This window comes from Motacilla alba, chromosome 3 (assembly GCF_015832195.1).
Source record: "Motacilla alba alba isolate MOTALB_02 chromosome 3, Motacilla_alba_V1.0_pri, whole genome shotgun sequence".
Taxonomy (NCBI): domain Eukaryota; kingdom Metazoa; phylum Chordata; class Aves; order Passeriformes; family Motacillidae; genus Motacilla; species Motacilla alba.
This window is the reverse complement of record NC_052018.1, coordinates 69,219,387-69,237,030: the sequence shown is the minus strand read 5'-3', so window position 1 is coordinate 69,237,030 and position 17,644 is coordinate 69,219,387. Positions and strand designations below refer to the sequence as shown.

At 39.6% G+C, this 17,644-nt stretch overlaps 1 protein-coding gene across 4 annotated transcripts in view; it reads left to right on the top strand.

Annotated features, from left to right (window-relative positions):
• Positions 1-7,864: 7,864 nt before the first annotated feature.
• The window catches only part of ACTN2 (actinin alpha 2), a 68,026-nt gene continuing 58,246 nt past the window's right edge, over positions 7,865-17,644 (top strand). Inside the window, exon 1 of one of the 4 annotated variants that reach the window (XM_038130914.1) lies at positions 7,865-8,405. In XM_038130914.1, coding sequence (XP_037986842.1) covers positions 8,271-8,405 — 135 coding nt within the window. In that variant the 5' untranslated portion in view covers positions 7,865-8,270. The remainder of the gene's footprint in view (positions 8,406-17,644) is intronic. The other 3 variants (XM_038130915.1, XM_038130913.1, XM_038130912.1) reach the window with 3 other exon arrangements.

The following is a 17,644-nucleotide window of genomic DNA, read 5'->3' as shown; positions in this document are numbered from 1 at the left end:
ATACTGGACTTTTCTCCACTGAGTAAGCCTGATGGTTTGAACCTTTAGGCCAAGCAGAATCCTAAATTTTCTTGATATTTCCATCATGCATTGTTTTAAACATTCTCTCCCACAACTGGAAGTGCGGTGACTCTCCTGACTCCCATCACTGGTACTTTCACAGTAAAAAAATCAGGCCCTACAAATTTAAGGCCTGAACAGCCTGATTTTCCGTAGATCATCTCTGTGTCAAGGTTACTAATGAAAGTGGTACAAGAGGAATCACTGAACCATGGGGAACAAATGAAAAAGTGTCATGGTGTTCTAGAAGCACATTCATGACAAAATCTATTCTCCTAGAGAAGCTTAAAAGATATTTGAGTCCATTAATTTGAATTGCAAAATGAGCTTTCTGCAGAATGTTTTTATTGGGGGAGATGTGTTCAGATTGTATCTACTGAAAAGTTAATGTGGGAGTTTGTATAAATACATGTGGAGCCTTACAGCCTGTAGACGTAATTTCACCTTTGTTGCTGACTCCACCTCAGTAACTGTTCAAATGAACTGAAAAATTAGCTAGAACAGCTTCCAGCTTAGAAAAAAGCTCACGCATGTTGAATTTGGTTCAGCTGTGAAATTCTGGAAGATTACAGCTGTTCCAAATTTAACTATGGGACACAACAGAGATCTAGACTGCCCTTTAGCCAATATATTGTAAAAATGAACTAGTTTCAAAGTGAAGAAACATTTAAATGCTCTCCTGTCCTCCTCTGCTTATGCTTAACTGAACTTAGGCAGGGAGAGAGGTTAGCTAGTTAAGAAACACAGGACTTGTCGACATTCAGAGAGACTGAAAATAGACAAGAACCTTCACCATGAGTAGGTTATGGCTTGTAGATCTCAAGAGCAGGCCAATGCTGGAAAGTATGCAAAACTGATACTTATTTCTCCTGACTTATTCTCATGTCTGAGGTTGGTTTGAGGGATCATAGCTGGAAGGAAATTGTCTATTGTCTTTAGAATCAGAATTGGAAAATTCAGGCCTTGCTGCTTTTAAATCAGATATGGCATGAACATTGCTCATTTTCTCAGTGCTGATTCTTAATGCAGCTGAGTGTCAGAGTAAGACTTTGTTGGACAGCATGGAAGGACAACAGTTCTAGAAAAGGAAAACTAGTGCTATATATAAAGAACATATTATCCCTGTTTGGCAGTAATTCCGGTTGTGCCTAATACTGCTATATACAAGGATGAATTTGCTGCTTTAATTAATCTCTGTATCTCTTCTGTGGAATGAAAAATAAATAGATAGTATTCCTTTTTGCAAACTGGCAATTTGTTCAATTAGCTTGCCTTCTTGACTGTGTAACTTGAGTATCATTTATGTTAGTGATATTACACTGGTGTATCTGGAAAAAGAAATGAGGGCATTGAGACTGCAACTTGTCAAAGGTCAGTCAGTCAACGTGTGCAAATGCTGAGTTTAGAACACAGTGCCTGATGTCCTGTGCCCATAATCTCTACCTCATACCTCAGTGATTTAAAACGTGTGCCCCTCGGATAATTGTAATACAGAAGCTAACTTAGTTGATGGTGTTTGTTTGTAGATAATTAAAGGCATATTGTCTTTGCACTCCTTGTCTCACACACACACACCTCTCTCATTGTGACCAAAACTATTGCTGCACGATGTGCTGCCATTTTAGGTGACAGTCTCAGTTAAATCACTTAAGAGTCACAGGCTGGTGTACAATGGGATTTTTTAAACTGGTATTAATGAATTACAAATTGTATCATCATTTGCAGCTTTCTTGTTGCCCTAGTCACACAGGACTTTAGTATCTCTGTGTGGTAAAGCTAAGCCAGCATAAAATAGGAACATAGGCAGGATTCTGGGAACACATGATATGTGAAGGTTTCTTCAAAAGGTTTGTAACAGGCCATGCTATACCCCCGGTCCTGCCCCTTGCATTCTCGTCACTGAACCATTTTTAAAATCCTGGATCTGTCTCACCATTTTTTCCACTATTACGCCAGCCCTATTTGTAGTTTCCCCACCTGTTACTGTGCGTATTGCTCCACAACTTCAGTGTGCCAAGACTGACTGCAGTGTGGTATATAAATTACAATATACTTTCCCCAGTTTTTCCTTTGCCCACTGCTAATCTGTGCAAAGCATCTATCAAAGCTTCTGATATTATTTAGTCCATGATCTAATCTGTCTTTGTGAGTTGCACCTACCCTGACAAAAAACATTAAATCAAAAAGACGCTCTCGAGAGTCTAGCTCAAGAGATACGGGACTTCAGGTGTCATGGTTCCTTATGGATAGAAATGCATCAGAATGGGAAGTCTGAGGGCTCTTCTCATTCATGGAAGATATGATCTTGTGCAGTGCTGCCAGACAGTGCCATCACTAGAGGGTTTGCCCAGCTATGTTACACCTTTCAGCACTCGCCTTGCAGTTTGTGATTGTTACTATGAATCACAGTACTGCCTAGTGACTCTGGCAGAGACCAGATGTTGATTGATTCCTACTGCTCTGAACCCTCTCTGAGAACCAGGGCCATCTGCTGTGCAGGATGCAGGGCTCTAAGCACAGCCCTACAAACAGTGGGAACACTGCCTCCGGGGTATAAGGGACCCTAAATCCCTGACATCCTAGAATAATGCTGGGGATGTTTGGGTGCAGGCCACGCACAGTAAGGAGAGGTGAACATGGAGGTGAAGGATGTGTGATAGGTAAAGCACACTGTAATTGTAATCATAATTGTTGTGTAGATTCCTCAGGGCTTTTAGACAGACAAGACTTTACTCCTGAGAATTCTTTCCTGGGTGGATGTTAGGGACCAAAGGAAGCATTGCTGACACTGTTTCAGAGATGGCAGAGCGCAGCACAATAAACTCGTTTCTCTCAGTGAGAATAGTCTAACAAGCTAACACGCTGATTTTTGGGAAAATTTTATCTGAATTGACTTGCTCAAGGTCACATAAGGGCATCTTGTGCTGGCATGGTCACACCATGTCTCAGCCCCGTGATTTTCCTTCCGCACAAAGGGTTGGCAAAAACCGGTGATGTCAGTGCAGTCAGCATTTTCTCCATACCCCTGAAGCCCAAGCTATGCTTTGGTAGTATTTGTTGGTCCAATAAATGTTTCTTGCTACACTTCATCCATGGCTGAATTCCAGGGACAGAGTAAGTTGTCTCTATATATAGCTGATGAAACACTTCGGGGTCTTCTGACAATGACAGTTGTTACTATGAAGCCAGTGGATGAATTTTTTTCTGTTCTTTCTTAATTTTTATTTCCAAACCTGTCATTGGAAGTAATATATTTTTAAAAAGTAATTAGCTACTATCTAGTTAATATCGCCACATATGACTAGCATGGAAATTTTTCAGAGTCAGAGTTTGTGCCTCTTGGTGCTAAATGTGGGAGGGCTAAGTATGCTGAGTGCTCACAGTGCTTTTCCTTAGCTCAGACAAAATTGGGGGTTTGGTTCCCAGATTTATGTCTCTGTTCTCTTCTCTCTCTGTTTTTCTTATGTATGTTGTGGTTTCAGAAATAATAAGTGAGTTTAAAGTTTATTCATACTACCTTTACAAAAAGAATTTAATTCCTTGGTTTTCTTCTTACAATGTAGTGTGTTTCTTACATTGAAGAAGGCAGGTAATATTTATTGTATTGCAAAAAAAAAAAACCCAAAAAACCCCAAAACACCTCTAATAAATGATGAATACATTTTATAACACACCTGACCTTTCTGCTTAGCTTTGTTAGGGAAATTTATGCATAATTTTTTAACAGAATCCAACATTTTGGCCCAATCTAAATCATAATTTTCTTAAATAATTCAGATTTCTGTTGGTTGAGCTTTAAACTAGTGGACATTTGCTACAAGGAAAAATATATTTTATGTACAAGTGACAGTTATGGCATGCTTTGAAAAGAAAAGGCTTTTTGATGCCTGTTTTAAGATTCTGTTAACAGTTTATGCAGAAGAATAACCACTTTGAATTTATTTTCCTTTACCTTTCATTGACTTCTTTCTTGAGAAAGCATCCTACCGTTCTTTTTCACAAAGAAACAGGCTGTGACTAGTACAAGATGATTACTTAAAGACTCAATGGCTGATTGAGCTCTCGTAAGGTTCTTTATCTTCCTGTGGCCTTTCTGAGACAGTTTTGGCAGATAAGAACTATTGTGTTCCTACACGAAAGTGTTACAGCTGAAAACTAATGGTGACCATTTCCATGTCAGTTGATTGTTTCACAGGCAATTAGGGTAGAGAAAGGCAAATTCACAGGCAATTTAAGTAGAGAAATCTGGCTCATTTCTTATTCTAGATCTCATTAAGTTCAAGTAGAAGGATGATCTGGTGAAACAGTCTTGCAGTGTTCAGCATTTTTTAAGTTTTAATATAAGTTGTCAGTTTATTCTACAATTTTGTGAGAGGGAAGCATAAGAAACATGTCGAAGGATTGAAAATCTGAGAAACACTAAAAATGTGAAGGACAGAGTTCTTGAAAGAATGGTATGATGGCTTTGACAAGTAATGAATGTTAAATATAAACTCTGTGAAAACCTTCAATTTCATTAACAAGAATGATAGAGATTAATGTCCTTTATGTAGAAAAGCCCTTTGTTTCTCAAGGAGCTTCATGCAAAGCATACCAGAAGGCTTTCACTTGGGTGGTACTTGTGGTGGTACTTGTGTGAACTCCCAGACCTGCTGCTAGGAAGGATCTGGCCTTTTGGTGCTCCTCATGCATGGGAAGTGATGCCTGCTTGCCACAGTGTTCTCCTGGGTTCGAGGAATCATTCTCCTGGGTAGGCCCTTACTAGTTTATATGTTAGCATGAACTACAGCTGTACATCTTCTGCCAAATAAAAGACAAAAGTAGTTGGCAATTCAGCTCTGCCATCACTACTCCTGATCTCCCCCTGCCACCTTATTTTTCTAGTCTGTTTGGCAGTCCTGAGTATTCTTTTGTCTTGCCTCGTAAACAACACATGTAATTTCTGCCTTAAATATACTTACTGACTTTCGGGTACCTTGCCATGTCAGCTTCAGATGCTCTATTCATATAGTTTGTGTTTTTTTCTCTCTTTGAGACTTTTGTCCTTCCTTTCCTGCTCAGGTTGCTTATTTCTTTTTCAGTTTTATTTTCTATCTCTTTAGGCACACAAAGTTCATGGCTACGCAACTCTGCCAGCTTTATTTGGGAATAGTCCTAACTTAGCTCGGATGTGGGAAGAAGCTTGGTGAAGCAAACTGCTTTATTCATACCACTGTGCTAGGCACAGCTTCCCTATTCTTTTGTTGAGCTGAAGGAGGCAGTTCCCTTTCCACTTCACATTTGGCTCTCTTTCCACTACGGACCTCCATTCATATGCTTCTCATTACCATCCACACAGTTAGTTTATAAAATTAAATTAAAGTAGTAAACAAAATACCAGATAGCCCTCCTAAAGCTCCATCTATAAATATCTCCCCTGCCTACTCATGCTGTCTGATTAAGAGGCAGTAAGCAGTTAGAGAACCTAGAGCAGGTCAGATTCCATCAAGATAGGCAGAATTTTTTTTTAAAAATGGGACTACTCCATTTTGCTTCCTGTTTTATAGGTAAAAAGCCCAATGTTCCCAAAATGCACGCTGAGAATGTTGAAGCCTCCTATTTTTGACATTTTCAGAACGAAAAAGATTTTTCATTCTGAAATATTTTTTGATCCAAAATGGACTAATATAACATAGCCAAAGTAGTCTTGAGACACTTGATTTTTTTCAATCTCTCAGGCTAGATGAGAGATACTATGATTCTGGCTGTTGGTTCCTAGGAACCAATGAAGACATGTTTGTTTTATTTGCTTTGTTATCAAGTGGTGTTTACCTACGTACCAAGTAAACATGGAAAAATGAACAGTACCTTTGCAGCAGTGGCTAGCTGTGTTTTAAGAAAAGCCAGTTATTTTATGAAAAACTTAATAACCTTCTTTAAGAATTCTAGAAAATTTGGGTAAGATGTCCTTTGATTTCTAGAAATCCAGACATGGGTCTGATTCCAGTCGTGGTCCACAGTGTGATTGGATATTCTTTGTCAAAGAAATTCTCTGCCAAAGCAACACAGTTTTTATTTCATGACTGAGGTGGGCACCCTGGCCCATATTAGAGGGTGAGGACCAAAAAATAAAATGTGAGTTGTAGCTAATACCTCCCTGTATGAAGCCATCAGTACCTGTAAGGCTCGCGTGTACTGCACAGTGGGAACTGGTGAAGAACCATTTCCATCTATGCAGATCCCCAGAGATGGCAGTGCCAAGGAAAGGCACAAAGCTGGTTGCAATGGCTCCCCTCTAATGAGGGAGTGCATGGAAGGTCGCAGGACAGCTCTGGGTCACAGCATCTCAATTTATGTGGGTATCTCTAGGACTTCTCTGACTTCTTCCTGCATTTCCTTTAGAAACTTCTCCTGTGCTCGATATAGCGAATAAGAAGAAATGGTTTTAGTGACTTTGAAGGCTTGAATTCTCATTTAAGTGATTGCAGTTAGACTCGTATTGAAAACCAGAGATCACTCCCAAGCTATAAAAGTAAACCACACACGTTGCACCAGCATATATATAATGTGTACACACATGAATTATGTTGTTTTGTAATTGCTATTTGATCTTGTCCCAGAATATCCTAAGAGAATGCTCATTTGTGTTTAAGCAAAAAAAGGCTAAGCATAGCATTTGCTTTGGTATGTAGATAGAAGCGTAGCAACCTTGAGAGTATTTGCAGTGAGCAGGTGAAAAGCATGTGGTTCTGTCTGGCTGCTTAGATTTGGAATTTCATTTCTAGACTGTTTATCTCACAGTATGTACATCAGTCTGCACAAGTTGAGCTTGCTGTTATTGCATGAATTGTGGCAATCCTCTTCTGAATTCCAATTTGCAACCTTAGTGCTGCATTTACCAAGTTTTTTTGAGCTGAGGAGTAGGTATTTTCTGTGCATGTGTGCATATTTTTCTATGTTGCTTGGAATATAGAAAGGGATAGAAGGTGGATTGGAAGAAAACAGAGCTTAAGCGGGCAATATGAAATGGAGGGCATATGCTGTCTAGGTGTAAATTGTTCTGGTTATTTATTCCCATTGGCTTGGAGACCTACTGAGCCTTTAATGAGCACAGTTTTCCCTTACACCTGGTTTTGTAATTTACGGCTTCCAAAAGCTCACTTTGGGCGTGCATTTTTGTTTTCTCGGTGAGGTTGGTATTATATCCAGCGTGGACACCGCTAGAGAAGATGACCTTGGCTGATGATAGGTGCAGGCATTAATGACAAGCTCCCTGAAGAACGTGGTAAACTTGCCAATTCCCAGAAGAAACATCGTTGCCAAAGCACCTGGCATGAGAGGGCAGGGGAGATACCGGACATGCTTTGCCAGGATGTTTGATCTCAGCGCTACCTTTTGAGATTTTGCCCCGCGGAACGCACAGGCAAATGGTTCCTGCCGCACACTTGTAAAGTTACTGGTTCCACAGAGCTTTGTATGTGCTTCTTGGTGCCTGCTTTTGGATTTACTGAGCGTGGTTTTTGGCAAAAATACGCGTGTTGCTTTTTAAAGTTGTGTTTCCATGCTGTCTGGTGAACTCCAGACCCATTTCCACAGGAAAACGTTTCGTCACTTGGGTGTCCTCGCTGGGCCGGCTCGTGTAATCCTTAATCTGAAAGCGCGAAGCGGCTCGAGGCGGGACACGGACTCAAGACTAACGCTAAGCAGCGTCGAACCGTCTTAGCGGACGGTAGGCGGGCCTCGGGGAGCAGGAATACGTGTCAGTAAGGGAGAAACAAACCCAAACACAGGCCAGGTACGCGTCAGGCTGGAAGAGCAGGCGGGCGCTGCGGGGCGCTGGGCAGCGCCGCCCGCCCGGTGCCCGCGGCGGGGCCGGGGCCGCCGCCCGAGCGCCACGTGACGGCCCGGCGGGGATAATAAGCGGCGGCACGGAGCCGCCCCGGGCTCCTCCGCTGGGTCAGCCACAGGGACCGACAGCAGCAGCAGACAGGGACGGGACACAGGGGAGGGAAGGTCATCGCAGGTCAGCGCCTACCTGGCAGTTTCAGCCTCTGCTCTCGGCCAGATTAGTCAGTATTCGTTTCCTGTCACCTTGCAAAAAGAAAAAAAGAAAAAAAAAAAAAAAAGAGGAAAGAAGGAAAAAAGGCGCTGATACCTACAAACCTCTCGGCAAGTAAACGAACTTAAATCGCTGTAGAAGCCGCAGCAGCTGAAGCTGATCCCCGGGTAGCATGAACAGCATGAATCAGATAGAAACAAACATGCAGTACACCTACAACTATGAAGAGGATGAGTACATGACCCAAGAAGAAGAATGGGACAGGGATCTGCTCCTGGACCCAGCATGGGAGAAACAGCAAAGGAAGGTCTGGAAATAATGTGTATCTGTCCGTGTGCTGCTGTGTGGAATGATGCCCTATCTTACTGCCATGCTGTGTCTGGAATTGTTGGGGTTGTACAACAAGGGGTTCTAATAAAACATATTGTATATTGTAGAAACCATTTATATAATATATAGTAGCTATGCCATATTTTTAGTTTCAAGCATTCAATTTTTTAATTCTGAAGTGAAACCTATGAAACAGATGAAAATAATTCATGGGAGCCAGGAGTTTATTTTTGTATTGCACTGTGAATATTCTGTCAGTACCTCTAGATTTATGTATAAGTATTTCAGTAACTTTCAACTTCACTTCCTGGGTCTTCCTTTTGGAAAGCAGACTCTGAATTGATGTTTGTGCCTGATTGATTTTCCAAAAGAGTAAATTGCAATTGTAGGCAGAGATTAATGAGATGGTTCAAAATTAGTGTGCAGAAAAGTTTGCAATATTTCTGAAAGCAGCCTGAGAAGTCACTTTTGAAATTGTGATCTTGCAAGTCAGCTCTTATTAGAATTTATTATTTATCTCCATTCTGACTGAATGACCTGACAAGAAAAATATTGCCTAGAAATATATCTAGGCTATATTTGGAAAACTGTATGTCATGATTATTTTCCTATGTGCCAGTTCACTGTCTGGGGGAAAAAAAGCCCAACAACATGGGGGTAAACTCCTTGGAATACACAGTTTAAGAAGAAATGCTTCTTGCCTTGTGGGTGTAAGAAAACTATTGTGCCACCAAGTACTGCCCATATTTTTAACATAGGCAGAAATTATGATCCCAGCCACAGTCATGTCAATGCTTTGGTACTTTAGTAATATTTGCAATATCTGTTTGAATGACATTAAGTTTTAAGCAGCATATGGAAAAGAAAGACAAAATAATGCAAAGGATTTATTGCTTTCTAATTTAAAAGGTGATGTTGAAGTCACAGCTGACAGATCTGGGATTAAAAGGTTATCTGCTGGTTACAAGAATGAAAAAAGGGAAGGAGTGAGAGACAGTGCTCTGGACAATCAGGCTGAATATGCATTTTACGTGGATGAACAGCTTAAGTAGAAGGTGCCAACTCAGATTTAATGACAGTCTGTCCCACTGTTACAGCTTCTATAAAAGCTATACTATAAAAGTGTAATTATAAATGTTAGAGCTGTTAGAATAGTTGGGGCTAGTGAGTTTGCCTTTCCATTAAAATTTGTAGAAGCAATATTTTCCTCTCAGATTTAGCTTGTAGCCTCCCTCCTTCTGTTATTTGTTGCTGGTTTTGTTAATTTTTTTACATTCATATCTGTTTGGATCCTGCTGCATGAGGATAAGGGGAGAAGTTCTGTTCTAAGTTGAAGTTCACTTTTCTTCATCTACCAGCTGCTGCAACTCCTAAAGAATAATTTAGTTGTACTCATCAACACTGGCATTTGTTTTAATTTGGCACTCTTCAGATGGTGAACTGTACTTTCATGTTTTATAGTGAGAATGAAAATTACCTTAGTGCTAAAGTGCTTTAGTGATTCAAATCTGCTCAGCTCTAAGGGGTTGTGTTACATCTGATTAGGATTGAATTGTCCAGTATTTCAGAGAAGGCTGTTTTCAAAAGAAAATGGGCAGGTTACTAGATGCTAATGCACTCTAATGCAGTTTTTCTTCAATGCAGATAAATGTTAGAAAGTAAAGCATTTGGATTAGGTAGACATTCTTATAATCAGTCTCTTGATTTTTACAGGAAAGCGGGGAGCAATTAAACTGCATTGAAAGTTTTATGTTTCCATTCCTCTGAACAAGCAGTGTTTCAGCAGAAAGTCAAATTTCCACACTGTCAAATTAAAGCGGACTCTGCTTTGCTTCCACAGAGAGTTTGGTTTTGCTACCTAATGTTGCCAATCCCAGGGTTTAGTTTTAATATTAATGTGATACCATATGCAAATAAAATTTACAAGAGGGGATCCTTATTCTTCATCTTGGAAAGAAATCTGAATTTATTATTATTATGTGAAAAGTAAGCACTCACATGATAAAGGGCCTGATAAACTTTGTGGAATGTCAAGGCTTCTATCTTTCCCTAATTTGTGCTAAGACAGTTGCAGAAAGTGCTTTCTTAGTTTTCCTTACTCATTAGGAGAAGACTGCGAGTACATGAGATCTTTGTTCTAACTTGTAATACAATATTCAGAAGTGATCTTGGTGGAGCCCTGGCAGTTGGCAGCATATATTTTCTATTAGATGGTCTTGGAACAAACCAAAAATAAATGCCATTGTTTCTATTGTGGGCTGCCCTCTCCAGACTTGCCATTTCAGTGATATGCTTGGTATGAAATCTGTCAACAGATGCTGGTAACACATGATGACGTCCATAGGATTACAATGGAGGTGACGCCTAATTATAACCGTGGTTCGTAGAATATTATGGTCTGCTGTAATCCAGGCTCTTCGGTGGTCGCAGATGTCCAAAAATATATGAAGAACACTATAGGAAGGAAAGCTGAGTAGTAGTTTAGCGCTGTCTCTCTGAATGTGAACAACAATTTAAATTACTTAGTTGAGGTAACATTTAGCCTGTGTCAACTCAGGGTATCAAGAAAATGCAACAATTTGACCATTTTTGCATTAGACGCTCTTGGCAAAAACTTAAATGTCATTGGGCATTTCAGACAGCAATTTTATAGAAAGGAAAAATTATATTTTGGATGGACATGCTGTCTGCTGTAGAAAATAATTAGAGAACCATGGCCTTTGTGTCTTTTGAATATATAGATGGTGTACCATGAGATAGGAGACTTCTGAAGTCTGCTTTTTGACCCACTAAAATTCCACTGCCCATGTGTGCTAAAACAGTAGCTGAAAGATCTATGGAAGTGGCCTCTTGCTTCTTCAGTACCACACAAAAATAAAGAAGTATTGGAAATTAGAAAGTCTGGCCAGAGAGGGTGGGATTATTTTCTTCCTTCTGCTCTGTAACCCCAGACAAGGTCAACTCACCTCTGACCTCAGTTTTCTCACTGGTAGAAAGAGGACAGTAGAGATATTTCTAAGAACTGGTAGAAGTGGTTTGTTCTGTGATCTGTCAGACTAGAGATGCAGCTGTCTTTTAGTCCCTACCCTGCTGGACTGGAGTGGAAGTGGAAATCACAGTAGCTTATAATGGAAGACTCAAAACATAATTTCTCTTTTCTTCATGGTAAATTTATTTCTCATGTTTTCAAGAAAAGTTCAACAGACTCCACAAACCTTTTAGTTTCACTACTCCATATCTCAGAACTAAAAGGAACATAAGGAAATGCAGTGTCCCTTAGCTTAGGAAACCAAGCACAGCAATGCTACTTGAAATGCACATATGCTGTATTTTTGCAATGTTTTTGATCTGCTTGGTTAGCCATGTGTTTAACGTGGCTTTTGCCTATTTGCAACTTTTGCTATAAGTAATTATAAGAGTGAGTGTTCTTTTTAAAACTTTGACATGAAATGTGGTTTGTTAGATTTCCAAGGAAGGTCGTGAAACAAGTGTGGTCATTTTTCCAGAACAGTTGTATTGTATTGTAAGGCATTAAACTGAGCACACATATTTAACATGTGCCTTCTGCAGTCATAAAAACATGTCTGACACTATTGCCCTAACACATGTAAGGAAAGAACTGGGAACATGTTCCTTGCCTTCCTGCCATTGTTACAGATGGATGATCTTATTCTGGCTTACTCTGTAGCCCTGGTACCACTTTGTTAATGCAGAAGGGTTTTAATGTAGATGTCATTGTAGTGATCATCATTTGGATGGTCTTATTTTATACTGGTATAAAATTAACAAAATGATTTAAAATATTTATTTACCTTAGTATTGCCCTCTTTCTGAATGTAAATCTACTTGATGACACTAAACGTTGTGCATGAGTGAGGACTTTGGAAAAGATTCTTAAGGAAAAAAGCTGTGTCTTTTCAGTCTTCAGCAGTGCATATCAGATTACTTTTCAAGTGTGACCTATAAGGATTTATCTGCATTACCTCCTTTGACTGGTAATAGAACTCCTGTTGTCCTTGAAAGCAAAAAAATAAAAACCCAAAAAACCATTTGGAAGTCATGTGTATGGCAAATTATTTGGCGGGAGCTATAAGAACTATGGATTATGGACAATGTTCTTATTTTTATGTTGCTGCAGCTTTATTAAGTTCGGCAGGTTTGAGAGGTTCATTGCAGCCTGAAAGAGAAATTGACCTTGTGTTCAGTCTGACTTCAGAGTCTATAAATAGAGTTACAGTCAGTACCCCGGATTTACTCTACAGTTTGCTTGGTCTTCCATGGATGGAATTTAAGTTGCTTTCTTATCAGAAACCTCTTCCTGTAAGAATTCTACTGGTGACTGAGAAGGCAGATGTAGCGGAAAGAAACAACTTCATCCTTCACTGGGCAAGAAAAATAAGCAAGGATGAACGAATGAAACATAAACGTAAGGCGGAAAAGGGTTGGCAGGAGAGGCTGGATGCCACCGACAAAATTAAGTTCTACAGAACCACTTCTCATGGATTTACAGGCTCCAGATTGAAATAGTTGTGGAGAATATAATGATATTTTCAATGTGCAGAGGGCATTCCAGCCTAGGTCTTCCTCTTTTACTGAGATTATCTGGAAATAAAATTGGCTTGGGTTTTGCTTTGTTTGTTTTAAACCGTGTAAAATTCTTTCCTTGAATAATGAGCCTTGGGGTTAGGCTCATATGGCAGACACAGAAACCACCACTAGAGGGTTTATACTGAGGTGGCACTTTTTACCCACTTGGAATACCAGTGGGATTGTTGAGAAGGCATGGATTCCCCTCTGCAAGTGAGCAACATGAGCAGGGTCTGGACATGAATGTAGGAGGTGTGAGGGAAGCAAAAGGTCCTCTCCTTTCTAAGAGTATGAACTTCTCATTAGCTATTCCTAGTACTAACCTGCTAACAGTTGCATATTTCTTATAAAGAGGATATTTCTTATGAGGAGTTGAGTAGCTTTAGAACTACTTTCAGGAGGGAATTGAATATGCCAGGAGGAAAATCATCCAGAATCAAAAGCAGAATGATAATAGAAAAACCATGTGCCATATGCTATTTCATATGCTGAGTCCTACACTGCAGTTCTCTCCCTCCCTTAATTTTTATGCAGATAGTTAGGATTATGTAGGTAGATTGGGAATTCTGTTGGCTGAAATGCAGGATTTTCTATTAGTATTATTAGTTTAAAAAGTGTCACAATTTCACCGTCTTCAGACCTTTTTTTCCCCTAGTGTTCAGCAAGTATTTGGCTTTCTGGTATAGAACAGCAATGTCTTGCCAAATGATACACGCTACTGTAGATGCAGAGTGCACTTATGAAACATAGGTTTCAGCATTCCAAGGCCAAATGCTCCTCTTTTGGGTGCATCAAGATTTTTTTTTTTTTTCAAACAGTGGATGCCAAAAGCTCTAGCATTAAGGACACACAAAGAACATCTCTTGCTGTCTTTTAAATCATATGTGCATTCTCAGTGGGAGATGGCCCCAGGGAAGGTCTGCTGAGAACTTCGTAGTCAATAGACAAACATTTTTTTCCTACAACAGCATGTCTTAATTTCTCAACATATACTGTAACTGTCCCAAGTATTGGACACTGATGCAACAAAAAGCCATGGAGTGGCAATTTCTTTTATCCTATGAAGAGCTGCCATGAGAGCAGAAGGAGTCTCTGTAGAAATAGGAAATGTGTTTCTGGCCTGTTCTGTATAATTTGCCTCATAGAGATTAGTACTTTTTAAAATAGTAACATGTTAAATTCCTCTTGCTGATGTTAGTTGCATGGAATGGTGCTTGAGAGGAGCATGCTGAAAGGATAGTGGAAGGGTCATATTTTGTCTTGGAAGCTATCAATAAGGTGTGCAGCCCTGAATACTGTGGTGCTGGTACATAAAGGAAAAATCAAAGAAAACTATTATGAAATTCACTTTACTAGAAATGATTATGTAGGTACTTTGTTTGAATGGGAAGGTTTTCTTTCCCAGTACTAAGTGAGAGAAATCAATATATTACTCAATATTATTTTTTCTATTTAAACTCAAATGAACCTCTCAATGTTGACCTATTCCAGGCTCTGTATGCTTTTAAGTGTCGTCAAATTGATAATTCATAGTCTCAGTTTAGCTGTTAATTTCCACTGACCCCCAAATATTTGCCAGCAACAGATTATGAAAAGAAATTATCAGAACCATTTAATAATGGGAAGGAAAGGCTACCTGCTTCTTTTACTCATAGATACACACCATAACCTCCCCTGAAATTTGTATAGTAAAATGTCTGTCTGTAGATAAGCTGATCCAATTAGTAAGACAATAAGGATTGGAAGAAAGTATGCATCTAAGTGGGTTTCCATAAGCTGCAACCAATGTGCTTAAGAGCTAGAGAAAAGCTGTGTGTTAAGCAGGGGACTTTGCAATAATCTCTTGGGGGTGGGATGTCTGCATCTTGCCTGAATCTCTGTTTGGGTCACTGTAGAGCTGAAGAGAGAGGCATGGAAGGTGTTGGCTTGGAAGACCTCTGAGAGTTGTCGGCTCTGAGAGCACAGTAAAGATGAATCCATGCTTACACAATTTCTAGACCTGTGCAAATAAAAGCAGGGCTGGGGTAAATTGTGCAAACTAATGGATATCAGTAAGACAATATCATGATACCAACATCAGTTTCCAAATCAAACTAAAACAGCTTTACAAAATGAATTTTGACTGCTTTTGGCGAATGAGGCCAGGTCAAAATCTATTATTAAAACCCGTCTGTCCTCTCACAAGACAAAAGACATCATTATGATGGAAAAATCAGGTGCCAACAAATGCCTCACATGAATTGATCACTGTTGCATAAATTCTGATTTATTTAATGACTTTTAATTTAGCTAGTGATTTCTGAATTGCACTGTACAGTTCTACTGATTAATTTCAAAAGGACTGAGCATTAAGGTTTTCTTTAGTTGCAGATAGTGATTAATATGTAGATATTAGTAGCATTTTAGAGAAGTAAAATTGTACTGCAGACCCTGCTTACAGAAGAATGCATTGGATTTGCAGCTGGAATGCAGGTAGATGTGATGCAGGAAGAAACATGTCAGTCACATAGAATTAGATGGGAATTTGTGTTGCTTTGCTTTGTACTAAGTCAAAAAATGTCCCTCCTGTGTGTTATTTTATATCCTTACAAATAAACAAATATAGAAGTGCTTACACAGTTGGCAAAGTTGAGTTGATTTCAATGGCTTTACTGCCAAGCATAACTTCTTCTGAGCCATAATTGTTGGGATAAACAATGTTTAGCTGATGTGGTATTCCTCCACTGTGAGCAATGAGAAGTTGCTGACTCTGAGTGAGTATCTCCTTTATGGCCATGCATTTTCTACTTTCAGCTGATACCAGAAGGTGAGTGTATTCACACTGAGTACTTAATTTCTTCCTTAATTAAATTTCATTCCTCGTAGTTTGGGATAATTTTCACATCTTCAGTGTTTGGGGAACACCATTTCATGAAATGCTGTGATAAGAGTGTGTGATGTTTGTTTTTAGATCACTGGATTTGTTGGTTTGAAATATGCTTCAGGCTGAGAGACTTGATGCATGAACGTTATCATTACTACACAGGTCCTGTACAATGCTCTATTTCTACACCATAAAATTTGGCAGGTATTTAAAGATAGAAGGTTCCTCTTTTCACATCATTTAACAGCAAACACAGTGTTATGATCACCCTCTGTGCCTGTTTCTGTACAGAACCTGTAGTAGCTCTTCCTGCTGGCAGTACAAGGAACACTTCAGTACAGATCAAGGCAGCGTGGTCTCAGTAATCCTCAAACTGCTGGTGTGAAAGGCTTACAGGGCAGGTGTTACTGCTCTGCAGGAAGAGACAGAGGCAGAAGGCTTTGAAATGCAATGATCTCCTTTTATGAAAGTGTCTCCTACTTGAAATGGCAGCTTGTAGAAATACACTTCATACTTTTGAAGGCCTGTCCAGAGGGAAGCCGAAGGTGACAGCTGGCTGGCTGATTTTTAGTTAGTTTCTATAATTGGACCTAAAATTTGAATGTGCATAGAGGGGAGAAAATAAATGCTAAATTTCTGTCCTTAGTGCAAGAAGGGGCACTGCTGCTCCTGTGTCTGTTCCTGGTTTTACCCACTTTTGAGTTATAAGAACACATTGCTTTGTCCATGTCTTCATCTCCAAAAGAGTGGTTGTAATAACTATGTGCTGGCTTGGCAGATGGCAGTGATAAGTGTTTACTGTACTTGATATGAGTAAGATTTTCCATTTACTTCAAATGCTTCCTCCCAACTGCTCTGAACTGCCAGAATTCCTTCAACTTGAAATCTGATGTTTGTTTTTATTTCTCTTCAAAAAACTTGTAAAGTAAGGAAGTCCAGCCATCCATTACTTTAATAACTTGCAGAAGCTAATTTAGAGCAGACAGATTCTAATCTTAACTGCCCCTCTGAAAAGCCTTGCTCACCCCCACTACCATAGCAGGAGTCTGTGGAAAGTGATTACCCCAGGCTAAATTTAGCATCCATGATTATTCCTTAAGCATCTAAGGAAACTCATATTTTTTATAGGTGTTGAACACCCAGGCATTTCCACTGACGTCAGGAGGAACTTCTGTCTATTTTGCACCTTTGAAAATCAGCCTGCTATTTTGGCAGTCACAGAAAGGCTTAACTATCTAGCATTAAGTGATTTTTTTTTGAACTCTGTTTTATATTTAATCTTGGCACCAGTGTAGCTTTTCACTGCTTCAAGACTTGAGACATTGCACTCTTTAATATGAAGAAAACTGTACCCAGCTGCATTGAATTCAAATTTAAAAAAAGCAAAAATCCCAAACACCCGGCTATAAATGATTGTGTAGCTGTGGGCTATTATTTCACCTAGAGGAGTTCCTTTGAGCTATGAAAACCTCGATAATCCAAGCTCATCTCCAGCTCTAGGTTCTGGAGAGTAGTTCCACTACAAGTTTTCTTTGGCAGAGTAGCTGATCATCTCTGACTCTACTACTATCCATAGGCTTCCAGTCCCCTTCATTTGCTGGTACAATGATCTTCTGCTATATACCAGATCATGGAAGAAATTTGAGACACCCCTACCTCTTCTTAGTACCTCTTAATCCTAAATAATTTCAGTAATGTAGTTTGCAGTGCAGCCCCACAAGCAGCTGTATCTGTGCATGCACATATTATGTACAATGCACTTGTCA